We start from the raw sequence: 15,309 nt of genomic DNA, 5'->3' as shown, positions 1-15,309 counted from the left end.
TTGTTACGGTTCGAATCAGACAAACTTTGAATGAGGCAAAAAATCACAAAACCCACAAAGAATATCGTATTTTTAATATCGTAATTATTCTCCATACACGAAACCAAAAGCATAGTGTTCCACTTGGGGAAACAGCGCCCTCTTCAACAGTGTGTTACAATCTGACTGAGCTGGGCCCATTGTAGCCTGAATATCTGACGTCACACTTCGAGGCTCGTGAATAAAGACAGGGCCCAGCCTAGGGCCATTGTCAAAACTATACCAACTTTTTCCCCAGAAGACGATCAGAGCATACTGATCGAAACGTCGAGTTGAAACCAACGGTTCTTTTCAGAACCTCCCCAACTCATTAGAAATATTCATTACATGGTGTTACCGCAAACATTTCTATATATACCAACTTCATTAAACGTGCACCCCCTCCCTCCTTTGAATGTGAAGCACACGGACTCAAAACTAGCTTAGAAATAAACAGGTTGCCAGACAAACTAACAACAACGCTTTGACCGATGTCCAATACTTCCTAAGGAAAGAGTTTTTCAATCAGCTAAACCACACGTATACGTCATTGGACACTGGTAAACGGAACCAAAACCTACCAACAATCAACATTAAAACAAATTCTGCTAAGCATTTTTTGCAAAGTGGGTTATATCAGTCACAGTTCCATGTTGTGTTTATGAATAGTCTCCCCCACTGATTTATTGCTTATTAAATAATCTCACACCGTTAAGCCCTTGAGAGGTGTGGGCTCCATTAGATTGTGCGCAAATCAATTCGATATCAAAGGTCAGATGAAATAGTTATTGGTTGTTGGGTTCTTCATCAATGACCTTTTTACATCTTAAGCGCTGTCGGTATTACACCAACAAGCTGTCTGAAGGTGTGTTTGTTTACTTGCTCGACACATGTTTAAAGGCGCAAGACACTATTGGTAATTACTCACAATAGATGTGAACATCAAAATTACCGTTAGAATAAAAACTTATTTGGTAACGAGGAATGTGGAGCTGTTGACCGTATAAAACATTGTGATAAATCGCTCCAAGTAACGTATAGTTTTGAGACAGAGGTAATTCTCACTAAAATTTCAAAAGACTTTTAAGTCTTCAGGCCTGAAGCCTTTTAATATGCATCATAAAGCACACAAATTCGTGCAACAAGTGTGTTATTCCGTTAGTTGTTTTCTTTTATTGTTCACTGATTCGTTGTTTTATGCATTCAATTTTGGGATACACCAAGCGAGAATACTCTATTTTGACAATAACCAAAACCCTGCTGGAAGACGCAAGGTGTTGCTAGAGTCAAGTCCAATGTTGTGCTTCTATGATTATATAGACCCAATATTTAGATTATACCTTAACCTTGACTTGGTTTAGAGCGCAGCATCGCATGATACGTTGTATTTTCGATATTTAGAAAGATGTGTGAGCGCAACGCACTATAATAACCCGTAGCAAATAGTATACACATAATGAATGTTTATGAGTGCAATGGTGCGAATATGTTCATGAGTTGAAAGATGGAATGTTCTATTCAACGAGGCGGAGCCGAGTTGAATGGAACATTCCAGCTTTCAACGAATGAACATATTCGCACCATTGCACGAATGAAAAACATTCATTATTTGTTTTATATAACATCCAAGTAGAACTTTGTCATTTTGATTGAAAGATACAACTTTCAAAACAAACAATTTCAACTGTTGTAGAAGCCGGATGGAACGAAAAAGCTGAGTAAAAACATCACTGCGTGCGCGTGTCTTTGGTAACGCAGCAGGTGTTACTGCAAGAAGGCATAGTAAAATTACTAGCATTCGGCTTCTACAGTTGAAATTGTTTGTTTTGAAAGTTGTATCTTTCAATCAAAATGACAAAGATCTACTTGGATGTAATATAAAACAAATAATGAATGTTTTTCATTCGTGCAATGGTGCAAATATGTTCATTCGTTGAAAGCTGGAATGTTCCATTCAACTCGGCTCCGCCTCGTTGAATAGAACATTCCATCTTTCAACTCATGAACATATTTGCACCATTGCACTCATAAACATTCATTATGTGTATAATAACCATAGCAACGACAACTTCTTGGTACATAGACGTCTAGGCAGAATCTACAAAGGATAATATAAGACAAATATTGGCTGATTCGTACAAAACTACGACTACCTCGTTCAGCCCGGAGTGTTCTATTTTCAATTCAAACAAGCAGTCAATATTTCAGAGCATTTTTGTTTTAATAAACTCTCTGGCTGAGCTTCTTTTTTATTTTATTTTTATTGGCTTTGAGGTTTACTGTAAAGTACTAAATTATCCCTTTATATTATTTTGTTATAGTCCCTATTCATCACGGTTCTATTTTATAGCAATAAATGTCTTGCTCGGCACCTTTGTCAAACAATGTTTCACTGAAAGGCTTACCCAATTATAAACAAGGAACTAAATTAATGAGCTCATAGAAATTCTAATTACGATATACTCAAACTTCTATTTTTATAGCAAGGTTTCCCTGAAAGGTTTCCCAACGATAAGCAAAAAAAAAGGATAAATAATGGATACAATTTTTGTTTAATACGAACCCTTCTTATTTGTACCGCCTTGATCACACGGTTATACCTGCTCACTCTGCCATGCCGACCCCCTCCCCGTGTTCCGCACAATAGCTTATATTACCCATCGTTCCTGTCATCATTTCTGTATAATTAGCACGTGTACATCACATCAGCGTGTCATCTTCCTTAGAAGTAAAGTTTCATTTGCACGAAAGCTATAGAGCTCCCTTGAGTGTGGTTATCACTTGCCTAGATACCGAGATATGACTTATCTCGCCAAGTCGATTTATTTTATGGATTATGTCGACTTGTCTTTACTATTTTTACTTGCCAAGTCGACTTTTTAATTTTTTTTATGTCGACTTGTCTTGACAAAATATCTTGTCTGGACTAACTAGAAATTAAAATCGACTTACAATCTCAGTTTCAGAGTGTCTGAGATCACCTGGATGAGATCATGAGACAATGTAAGTTTCAGAATGTCACCTTGGGTATTATCATTGGCCAACTCGACACCTTCATTTCAGTAAGTTGACTTGGCGAGCTAAACTTATCTCGCTGTCTTGATATTAAAGTGGTTTGGCACATCTTGGGTTCCAATTCGTGTTGAGCTCTTACGGTGGTAGAATTAGACAACATGGTTTAGAGCAGCATTCTTAAAGCCCTTTGTAAGGTGGTCAGATGTCATAACCCAGTCGAGCCGAAGGTTTTTTTAAGAGTTTGTTGTGCACAGCGGGGAATACCTTTATTGTTCCGGCTGGCTAGACTCGATTCAGCGTTTTCTGGAATTTTTGATACCTTTAGGGGCTTCTCTTAGTTACATGTTAATCTGGGCTTTATGAGATTAACAAAGAGCAGAAAGAGGCTACTAATGAGGACTAAATATAGCCATGGGAATTCGATTTATGGCATTGCATCTATTTATGGAACAGTCCTTTGTAATATCTTTTGCGCACCTTTTGTGTTACTTGCTTGTAGCTAGTTTAAGTTAAGGACACTTTTGGTTTGAAGTTTAGATGTAATAAGTAGGCACAGGCTAGATTTAAGGTATACATTTGGGTTTTCTATAAAATGCCCAGTGAATTCTCATTTCAACTTGGTTCACACCCGAAGTACCAATAATTATACGAATCATATTGAGTGCCCCCATATTCTCTAATTTTTTCCAATCCATCTCCATGGCAACCGCGAACCGCATCTTGTAAACAAACGTCTTATTGTGGTGTAAATTATGCAAAACTCTAAAATATTGATTATGTGTTAGGTACACAAAATGCCGACTGACCGTGAAAATTGTGGCATGAAATACCCAGGCACTTCAGCGTGATTGTTGTGTTATCAGAATTACTGCATTACGTGGGTAGATTGTGGTTGTACTCTCATTTTGTGAGACTAATGTCGCAGATCGAACCAGGGGTTCTGCCAAAATACACAAAAATGGTGAGTGATCATTGCTAAATAAACTCTAAAGTTGTGTTCAGTTTTAGAGAATTGTTTTAGAATGAACGCGGGGAGATGGTGACAATTATTTTACATTTAATTGGTTTACTAAACCCATCACTTTTGACTGGACAGTAATCAGAAGAGGTTTCAGACTTTTATTTGAAACAAGACATTATTAGGTTCTCGAGTATCTATAAAGAAATCATGATCATTGATCTGTCTTTTTGTGTACTCGGACTGTTCACAGAAGCTCCTTGAAATCTACAACCCAACATGGGTTATCAAAAAGTTTAAATATCAGCATTTCCACGAAACACCAAAAGCTTTAGATCTTAATTTCAGACCGATTTGTCAGCAGAGCTACTTATACCCCTGCTTTTATGTTAGATCTTACTTTGCTGCTTTAACGACCAAATTTTTTTTTTTGTCTTCTAAATGTTGTCATCTTTTATTTATATTTGACATGTCTACATAAAAGTGTTCGATTAATAATTGTAAAAATCGATAAGATAATATGTTTTTAAAGTTAGATTTTCGTTCCTAGTTATAGATTCTTTGTCACCAACAAATATTTAGATTATAGTACGTATCCATCAATCAAAATTTCTAAGCGATAAGTCCAATCATGGTCCAATCAATCAAATTTCGACCACTATTGTCAAATATATTTGTCAGTTGGCGATTAAAGACACTGGACACTATTGGTAATTGTCAAAGACTAGTCTTTTCACTTGGTGTATCTCAACATATGCATAAAATAACAAACCTGTGAAATTTTCAGCTCAATTGGTCGTCGAAAGAAAAAAACACCCTTGTCACACGAAGTTGTGTGCTTTCAGATGCTTGATTTCGAGACCTCAAGTTCTAAATCTGAGGTCTCGAAATCAAATTCGTTGAAAATTACTTCTTTCTCGAAAACTATGGCACTTCAGAGGGAGCCGTTTCTCACAATGTTTTAAACTATTATCCTCTCCCCATTACTCGTTACCAAGTAAGGTTTTATGCTAATAATTATTTTGAGTAATTACCAATAGCGTCCACTGCCTTTAAAGCTCTTATACCGTTAAGTTCACACTTGTATCCTGACAAAACATACTTCCTTGTGGAATAAGGCCAATGAAATAACAGTTGAAATTCTCTCCAATCCGTGCTTATTTTGATCACCATGCACAGCTGAAATTATTCCGTTTAGACAGTCGCAAACAATATTTGATACAATCGTTCATTACAACAAGACTAAAAATGAACAATTCCCACATGTTTTCATCAATAGCATAAAGTGTTTGCTTTGAACGCTAACAGGATAATGATTGAAAGTTGTGTTCAAAGAATGAATGGAATACAAATATCCCATCATCAAAAAGAAGGTGCATGACCTCACGAGCGAAATACTGCATTGTTTATGAAAATTCAATTCTGATTCGACATAATACAATGCTTTGAATGTCATGGCCATTTGATGGTATCTCTCCATTCCCCATTCAGTCCCGTAGAACCCACGTCTGGTTTTGTTGAAGTGTTTTCCACTGGAGATTAAGAGAAACATTCTACCGTTAGGTCAAGGGTGTTAAATGCTAATTATTTCCCTCCCAAAATGGTTTACCCTGCAAAAATATAAAAGAATCAGACCACAGAAAAAACACATTATTTTGTTCCGTACAATTGTGGCACTCAATCCCTTATGATTTCACTAAGCCGAGCATTCAGACATCGGTGCAAGCCCTGCAGGTCTGCTACTGTATGCAAATAATGTGTATCCACCCCGTTGCGACACATTTGACTAAGAAAAAAAAGGCTGAGTGTTGACAGAAGGAATTGTTAGCATGGCTCGTCGATTCTTATGGGGCATTAGAGCTGTGTGTCTCTTTTGTTGTCGCCAGCAAAACATTCTTGGAAAACGTTTACGGAGCAACGAGGTGCACGTCCCTCTAGCTATACGCCGTGAAAAAAAAACACATTTTTTACGGCCCCAGCTCTACTTCTGGTTACATCTTCGGATGACATTTCAGAAACTTTTCTCTACCTTACAGGACCGCTTTTCATCGAAGAACTTCTTTTGACATCAGCATCGGGAGAGGGCCATGGGGAAAACTCAGTGTTGATGAGGTGTAAAATCGACGCTTGGCCCGCCCCGACTGTCAGCTGGTTTTATAAGGACGAGCCGCTGGGTGACGGTAATGAAGCCGTGGATCCAGACCGTGTGGTGTTGAAATCTGACGGTGCACGAGGTGTCTTTACTCTGCTGTTGAAGGAAGTGGAAGGGTTTGATACTGGGGTTTACACGTGTAAAGCTAGTAATATCATAGGAGAAGCAACGAGTGCTGCTGAGTTGATTGTACAAGGTAAGGACACTATGTTTATTTTTAATCAACAATCGTGGGTTTTTGGATAAATACAAGTTTTATGTGTAAACTTTCCATATCCTGCCACCACTTTTTCAATTTTTTTACAAAAAGGAATGTCTCATTTGAGTAAATATGATAGGTGGCAGGATACTGATTCTTTCCGTATAGCGCCACCACTTGTTCACTCATTTTTACAAAAACGGACATCTCATTGAGGTAAACTAGATACTATATTATTTCATATCGCATGAAAAAGTGTTGGCGCCATACGGAAACTTTATCAAAATGTGACTGCGTCATTACAATCTCACGTGTATTGTGTTGTCACTAAGCCTTCGAGAAAGGTGTTGCTATGGTCGAAACATCAGGCCGTTAACACATTTTTGCGGACAAATATCAAGTAAAAAGCAAAAGGTCATTATAAATAATTATATGAATAAGATCACACGCGTTCTTCTTTGTAGTAATGAGGTTCCAAATCAATTCAGTTCAATGTTAGAAATGTTATTTCCATATTGAACAGTAAATGTAACATTGTAGAATACAATATTGTATAGGCACAATCCTATAAGCCAAGGCTTTGTGGAGTTTAGAAGAACAAACAAAGTACATGAACATTTTAATAATGACAATGTTCCATGACCAATGTGTTTCAACACAAAGGGCCAATGCACATTGTGTTGCCGTGAAAAATAAAACCCGACCCTGACCCATCGTATTAGGGTTAGAAGTTCAAACGCAGAGCTAAAAGATCGATTCACAAAGCCAATGCCATTTATTCCAGTTCAGCAAACAGTAATAACACTCGTTCTGCCTTGCCTTGGGGTTGTGTATGTACCTAATTACAAAGCCCTCTCAAGATAAACAAACTATTTGGTTTCCCTTTGAATCCTAAACCCTGCCTTTTTTTCCAAAGATGTTTCGTCCCAGAAATCTTTTTTTTTTTTTTTTTCAGAGTTTTTGTTGTCAAGTTCAATAATGGACTTTTACAAAGAAGCAGGGGAATCCCGTCTGGCTACAAGTAAATTAATATGAAACAATAGACCAGCAGCAAGCACGATGTAGCTATGTTGTTTGTTTTTAATTGGAGTGAATTTGATGCCGCATCCAAAGTGGCTATATACGACTATGGCTTTTGGCTAGGGTCCTAATACTTGCCGTCAACTCGCCGTCAACTCACTTGCGCCGTCAACTCGCCGTCAACTCCTCCAATATACATTTAAAATTCACAAAAGAAGCATAGAACTGTAAAGTATCAGCTCAAAGAGAATTCGCGAAAGTTTTAGGTCATATTTCGGAATAAAAATTGAGTTTTTTTCTCGTGAAAATTTTTTCTCGAAACAGCAAAACCGTCGGCCGCCATCTTGCTTTTTCACATTGATTAGTCTTGGCCCAAGATGTCAATGATTGGTACTTTTTTTTTATCAACACAAAGTCGTTTTTGTGAATGAATTTTTACCGAAAACCATGAGAAATATGTAGTTTAGCCCAGACTTAACACTTCCGTGTCCCATTTATAAATTTTTCATGTAAATTTAATGAGTTGACGGCACAAAAATGAGTTGACGGCGAGTTGACGGCAAGTCGGCGAGTTGACGGCAAGTAGTAGGACCGTTTGGCTAGATAATTTCCGCATCATCATGCGTTAAAGTAATGTAGTTAATATTGCACAATATCCACCTAATAAGGTGCGCACAGCACATGACAAAAAGTAGAAGTATTAATAATAAAAGATGAAACAGACAAGAAGGAAGAGGGAACTGTAAGAAGAAAGAAAGAAAATGAAAGAAAAGATTACCTTCAAGTTGTCTTGAACAAATGAAATGTCAATATTATGTCTTTGAGTGATAACTGTACATCTAACATCAAAATATTCGTTTGATCGAATTAAATTCAATACATGAGTTTTAAAAAACATTTTGCTGAGCAAACAATAGCGTGGATAACAATCACAAATTGTACGTCTGGCATTCTAAATCTGATAATTATAATTTGTTACATTCAGCTACTCCCTGTGCTTAAGGAGCTCTTTGAAGCTAGACACAGCTTCAAAATGATGTATCGATGTATAATAGAAAGAGAGATTTTTTTCAACAATCATCCCTAATGCAACAGTACGCCTTTTTCAAAAGTGCATTGTTGTTGTTTGTTGTATCCAGAATGATTGACACACAGTCCTGTTAAAAACTGGCCAAGAAAGTGAAGAGCTGTAGACTATTGACGGGGCGTGAGAGTGTAGAAAGTACAAAACATGTAGACATTCACACAGTAAGCCCAGGATGGGCCAAGGGGTCGGTGACGCGTGTTGGGGACAAAACGCCCAAATAAAGGGGGATTTATCACAATTGTAAAGAGTTGTTACAATTGTTGCAGCGTGGGTTTTTTTTTTTTACTGGTCAAAACCTTACGGAGTGTTGACCCCGGAGAGCAAATTTTCCAAATCAACTTTGTCCTTTTCGAAAAAAAGGGTCGCATCTTAATGAATTTTGTTTCTACACTAAACGATACTGCCACTGTCGTGGTGTTTTTCAATGGGGATTTTTTCTTTTCTTTTTAATCGATTCAAAAATGGGAATCCTTCATAGAATGTTTTTTAGAATGGCAATTTTAAAGTGCAGAACAAATTTGCCATCTATAAAGACCCGTTGCATTGTCCATGTTGTCCGTTAAAGTCCACCGCAACAGCATTATTATATTACTGGTCTTTGACATAATACAAATAGTGTCGTCCAGTGCCTTCAAACAGTATGTTTGTTGAATGCGATTTATTTTTTACGTTATAAATTATAATAAGCTCACGGTAGTTTAGAGTTTGTAAAATAAATTATGATGTAATTTTGTTAACTATTTTGTTTGGTATCATTCTTTTGCAGAATCAGTGTCGGACTCAGAGTACGAAACAGCTCGATCCTATTTTACATCCGGGTAAGTTTGACGTCACTGCCGTTGACTTTTTCCGTAATTCATGTGTTCCCATGCATTGCTGATTTTCCTGACATTCTCTACCGGTGTTAATTATTTACCATTAATTGTGCAGTCTGGTTCATTTTTGAAGTAGCATCAGTATACATAATAGTAGTATTGCACACAGGGGAGTTGACGAAGATGATACAGTTCCAATGACAGATTAGATTTTGAGTGTCTTCACTACATTTTGATGTGGACCATCGACTTTACCATGTAGCCCTCTATTGACAAGATTGTGTTTATTTTGAATTTGGTGAAGTTAGAGGAACACGTTGCCTTGGATCGGTCGAGTTGGTCTTTGAAAAGCATTTGAAGCGGTTTGTTATGAAATGCACATGGTTAGATAGATAATTTAAAAGAAGAATACAATCATCCACACAAACATGACTCGAAATTGCACGGTTTTCCTTTTACGTCGCGAAGAAACACGGTCGGCCATTTTGTGGAGTCAAAATTTTTGACTCCATAATATGGCCGACCGCGACGTAAAAGGAAAACCGTGCAATTTCGAGTGATACTTCTGTGGATCATTTTATTCTACTTTTAAAATATCTTCCTAACCATATGCATTTTATAAGAGACGGTTTCAAACGCTTTTGAAAGACCAACTCGCCCGATTCATCCGCGTAAATTGTCATGCATTTCATCAGAATTCCTCAATTCCTTTTGGATATTGCAAAGCAGATGGATAATTTGTTCTCATGGTTTTGTTTGAGCATTGTTAGCCACCTGTGAATCTACTTGGCACTGATTTCAGTAGTAGTAGGCATAATCACTGATTTCAGTGGTAATTCGACAGGCAAACACACTGTGCTATATCTAAAGCTTAACACGTGGTGAAAATGCCTTAAGTTTGTCTGGAATTTCGAGGATTAGCACCTATCATGTCTGGACATGCTGGTGTATACCATTGAGAATGAAGCCAACACACTGCATAGAAACGGCTTATAAAAAAGGATGATAAAGAAGTACATCCCAGCGCCTTCGGTCAATTCGGTTGATGGATAGACGTGTGCTTACCAGAGTGTACCAGGGGTCGATTTCACAAAGAGTAAGGACTAGTCCTGACTTAGGACTAGGATATATACAAATTGCATTGATAGTATATACAAATTGTATTGATAGTCCTAAGTTAGGACGAGTAACTGATCCTAACTCGAGATAAGACTAGTCCTAACTCTTTGTGAAATCCACCCCAGGCAAACTAACATGTCAGATGCAAATGGTGTGACTGGTATTTGCTCATTTCAGCTAAGCAGACAATGTTACAGAAATCTGCATAAGCAGCTCTTTGAAATTGTGCCCTGTTTTGGTTCCCACAAGAAATCGCAATAAAGGCTCTGATATCATGTGCAATGGTGAAACAAACGTTATTGGTGGCCCGCGACCTTGCCCTTTGCCGAAGTTCTTCGAGGAAAATCAACAAGTAACTCGAGCCTGCTAGGTATATTTTTGAAGTTGGTCCCGTTTATTTGTCGGGTAGAGGCGATTTCGACGACTTTGCAGTTACTCGTTTTTCACAACCTTTTTACATAACCTTTCTTCAAGGTACTTATTAATCCACATCGTGTGGCGTTCATTTCGGGTTTCCTTTTTGAAAGGGCAAGGGCACCAAGTTATTTTCTCCTTCGTAAAGGGCACCAGGGTGGATTTCACAAAGAGTTAAGACTAGTCTTATCTTGAGTTAGGGCAAGTTACTAGTCCGAACTTAGGAATCTAGACATACGTTTTTAATAGTCCTAACTCTTTGTGAAATCGACCCCAGGAATCTTTAAATTTCTACTGGAGCATTATAGAAGAACCATTGCCTCCGTGAAGTATCACTCAGGCCTGTCATTTTCAGGCTGGAAGGACTCTAAAGAACTACGACCTGCAGGTTATCGTCAAACTGTCTTACATTTATTGATTATTATGTGGTTTACTTACCTCCACAGTGATGAAATCGTGGATAATTTAGGCGAGTCGTGGCTTGCTCGAGGCCGTGGGGTGAATCGGAATAGATTACCCGGTAGGATGGTACCGGAGCGCACGGTACGCATCACAACGCACCGTGCCTCGGCACCTCGCTTCACTTTCAAGCCACAGAGTCGAGTGGTTGAGATCGGACAGACGGCCAGACTCATATGTGGCGTCAGAGGTAAATAAATCAAATACCGAAAGTTTGTAGTAATTTCTTAATAAGTATAACTTAACAAGAATAATGTGCATAGTTAAAGAGAAAGGGAAAGACAAGAAATGGGAGAATAATATGCCGTATTTATAGAGACGAATAAAGACACGAAAGAAGGGGGGAAATGTTGTCGCATGTACAGCAACATTTCAAAAATTCAATTGATGTAATTGCAGTATGAAAAGTGGTGGTATTGTTTCCTGGCCATTATGGCAAATTACTTCATTTTGGCATGGTTGTAAAATTTTACAGAAATGTACTTCATTTGGCAGGACATGCCCGTCCCCCTCCCCCCGACTTGATTTTGTCAAACTTTTTGATTTGATTTGATTTTTTAATTATGTTTTCTTCTTGTTAAATAAGAAGAGGGAAAATGGTGCGCACGCAAACAAAATGTTACCGTAAAAATGGACCAAAATAATGGCTAGGAATTTACCCTTCATTTTCAAAATAATTATTTCCAACCCCCGCCGCGTCACTGCGCCTTGCTCAGCGCTAACGTGATTTGGCAAAACAATTTCGTTTTCATCTTGAACTGCTTGTTGTTGTTGATGGCCTTCAAAATGTCAAAAATAGCGAGAACAATTCCTGTATGCACAACAAAATCGGTTTAAGAAGTGTTGAATTTGACACCTTTGTCGGAGGCATCTTGCGACATCGATTAGCATTTTTTTGTTAATCCCTTCTCTTTTGTTATGTAACGCCAGGGTCCCCTAAGCCACGCGTGAGCTGGTTCAATCACGGCACTGAGCTCAAGAACGAGGGACGTTACCGAGTACTGGAGAGCGAAGATGGTAACTCTGTCTTGGAGATACGGGAGGTCGAGTCGCTAGACACTGGTAGTTATATCTGCACGGCCGGGAATATCATCGGGCAGATCTACTGCACTACGGAGCTCTCAGTCGAAGGTTGGATTACATACATGTTTTAAAAAGTTCCATGCACGGCCGGATTTTGGCAATATTTTGTGTCTTCCTCCGAACAACTATTTGACAGATGATGCTGTTTCAAAACGAAAAACAAGCAAAAACTTTCGCATGTCGCGGACATTGTAAAACATAATAAAGGCCTACATGGTCACATACAACAAAACATAATTAATTTGCGTTGTTTTTAATCAAGTCCACCACAAATTTAAGTTCTACTAGTATTACTGTCGAAAGTTACTTTTCTTCAGTTTAAAGTGTATAATTATTTGTGTTTGCTTATTCACTTCAGAATTTGGTGAACCAGAAATTGATGTTAAGACCGTTGATGCAGACATGTCACTGTAAGTATCTCTGAACCAGTGCACTATGGCCTAATTCTCTTGTATTCTTATATCAATGGGTACTGCATTATCACCCCATGGCCCAGTTTCATAAAGCCTGTAAGCACAACAAAAATTGCTAAGCACATAAAAACATAGCTTAGCAGGAACAGGTTACCAGCAAACATTCCATAAAGTTTTGATTGTTGCAACAGATGCCACACCCACTTTTTGCTTAGCAAAACAAATCTCTAAGCAATATTTTCTGCTGAACGGCTTTATTAAATAATGTGGCCCTGGTCTCAGGGTTGAACGGAAAGGGTCAGTTGTAGACTTGACTCAAGTCCCAATCCCGCGGCATCGTCAAAACTATTGTTTTGTGATGCTCTGCATTTCCCAACGGGACCGCACGGGACCACAATAGCTATTATTTTGACGGGGGATGCTTGGGGACCTCTCGCACGAGAAAGGGGCTTGAATCAAGTCTAGGTTGTAGTCAGCTAGGAATTGCCAACCATCAGAATCACCGGGTAGTCCTATAGCCCTTGCTCTGTGCTGGACACGGATACAGAGTCTGACTATTAGTATAATACGAAAGTGGATGGCCACCAGGGCTAAATAACCGGACTCTTCTCCCCCGTGTCTCTTAGCTATTATGGACCATTCAGTACAGTCAAGGTTATAGACAATGTTTTGACCCATCTACCTAACACAAAGTTCGGTTTTTATATATTAAATGGCTTCAAATAAAAATCTACACACTGAAGAACAACGTAATGTCTACAACGAACAATATTAATTTAGATGAAAGCTCTCTAGCATCAGAAGTTCCTATGGCTGTTCCTGTATTAATTAAACGACTTTGTATGGGTTTTAGGAATGATGATAATCTTATGACCGGCTGGGTATTTTCTATATTATGCTATAAAATTAAACTAAACATTAATTTTGATTTTCTTCTGCCCGACCCACAAATAAACAATTAACATCGATTTTTTCAATAGTTTTTTTTTCTCTCAATTTCAAAGTGTACTGGAGTTCTACGGCTTAACTGTACCATCATAATAATCAGGCATAACGCGAACACTTGTCTGGCAGGCTTTTTGGCGTGACACCCTTGCTCCTGACCGCTCGGTCAAGACACATACACATCAGACCAAATAAAAGAAAACATTTATAGCGTCCCCGTACCGTCTGCATCCTTTTTAGAGGCCGCCTCAAAACAATAAAGTCGGTTGTCTTTAAAAATCTTTTCGGCCGGTGTCAGATGCAATTATTGTGCCCGCCATGCAATACTCTCCGCTCCGGACACTTTTGCATATGCAATCGTGTCCGGGGCTATGCAAAAACCGTCCGGCGGACATGTACATGACTGTACATAAAATAATAGTGCGCGCGTAAGTTAGCGTGCATGCACTAAACTTACATAATTATTTATATGCATCATGAACTTCCACGTATATGATTGCAGCGAATACCCAACGGCCGGACATTTCCCATGTCGCACTTAGCTTGTAAAAAAATGGCGAACGTGTTCCGTCGACCAAGGGCGTTTAATTAACTTCAAGGACGGTTTTGCACGGGGGCGGACACAACTGCATATGCAAATGTGTCCGGGCGGACACATTTGCATTATGCAAAACCGTCCGGCGGACATTATTGCATATGCAACAATGTCCTCCGGATAGTATTGCACAGAGGACATAATTGCATGCGACACCGGACCATAGACCTTACAGTGAAGTCAGTCCAGTATCAGGAAACCAAGTTTAATTAAGCCTTTAATCACAAAAACTTGCTTAGCACAACAAAAATAAGATATTGATAATTGCTGCAACATTCATTTCTTACTTGGCCAAAACATTATTTGAGCAGAATTTTCGGCCGCAGGATAATAAAATTATGGAGGTAGTTTTGAGCACTTTCGGTAAAATCCTTGATCTGTCGATTGAGGGCGTTGTTCAAGTCTGATACAATTTTGACATCGTCTCTCCATATTTTGTGTACACCACCACCACCACAAAAAATTACGCGCACGTGTGAACTTGAACACGAATAGTCTGATTTGAAGAATCAATGGTCACTTGTTGTCAAGGTATTTATTTTCCTTCCTCCATTGATCAAGAGAGTATCTATAAAGTAAGTTTTTCCGATATTTACTGGTCGAAAACATGAATTTGAAAACATGGACCGTGTTCAAATCATCGTAGCCCCACTTGTCGTGGCCAAGGATAGCTGATCCTTGGCTACTTCCCCTGTGAGCTTATAATTTCTAGAAGTAATCCTTGGCCACACAAGTGGGGCTAACCATATCAAAACTTTGAACAGCGTTTTTATACCACCACAAGTCACAAGAAAAACACAACACAAACGGAGACTGACGTGTGACTGAGGCTAGCATGCACTGAGCAAGGAACCTGTACGACACAACAAGTTTACAAAAATTAATCACTGTGTGAGCATAGCTATAGACTCTTTACTATCTATGCTTTTCCCAATAGCTTTAAATAGTCCCAATTGCAATAAATTGATGAAGATTGTCAATTTTTGTCATGTTTTTCCCCCCCTCCTTTTTAACCTC

At 38.6% G+C, this 15,309-nt stretch overlaps 1 protein-coding gene across 2 annotated transcripts in view; it reads left to right on the top strand.

The window, feature by feature from the left end:
• LOC117291257 overlaps positions 1 to 15,309 on the top strand; it is an 81,109-nt gene that overhangs the window by 12,527 nt on the left and 53,273 nt on the right. For both annotated transcript variants that reach the window (XM_033772882.1, XM_033772881.1), the window contains exons 4-8: positions 6,028 to 6,339; positions 9,216 to 9,267; positions 11,244 to 11,446; positions 12,187 to 12,387; positions 12,698 to 12,749. In XM_033772882.1, coding sequence (XP_033628773.1) covers positions 6,028 to 6,339; positions 9,216 to 9,267; positions 11,244 to 11,446; positions 12,187 to 12,387; positions 12,698 to 12,749 — 820 coding nt within the window. The remainder of the gene's footprint in view (positions 1 to 6,027; positions 6,340 to 9,215; positions 9,268 to 11,243; positions 11,447 to 12,186; positions 12,388 to 12,697; positions 12,750 to 15,309) is intronic.

Source organism: Asterias rubens, chromosome 6, assembly GCF_902459465.1.
Source record: "Asterias rubens chromosome 6, eAstRub1.3, whole genome shotgun sequence".
Taxonomy (NCBI): domain Eukaryota; kingdom Metazoa; phylum Echinodermata; class Asteroidea; order Forcipulatida; family Asteriidae; genus Asterias; species Asterias rubens.
The sequence above is the reverse complement of the archived record's forward strand: the minus strand, read 5'-3'. Positions and strand labels throughout refer to the sequence as shown.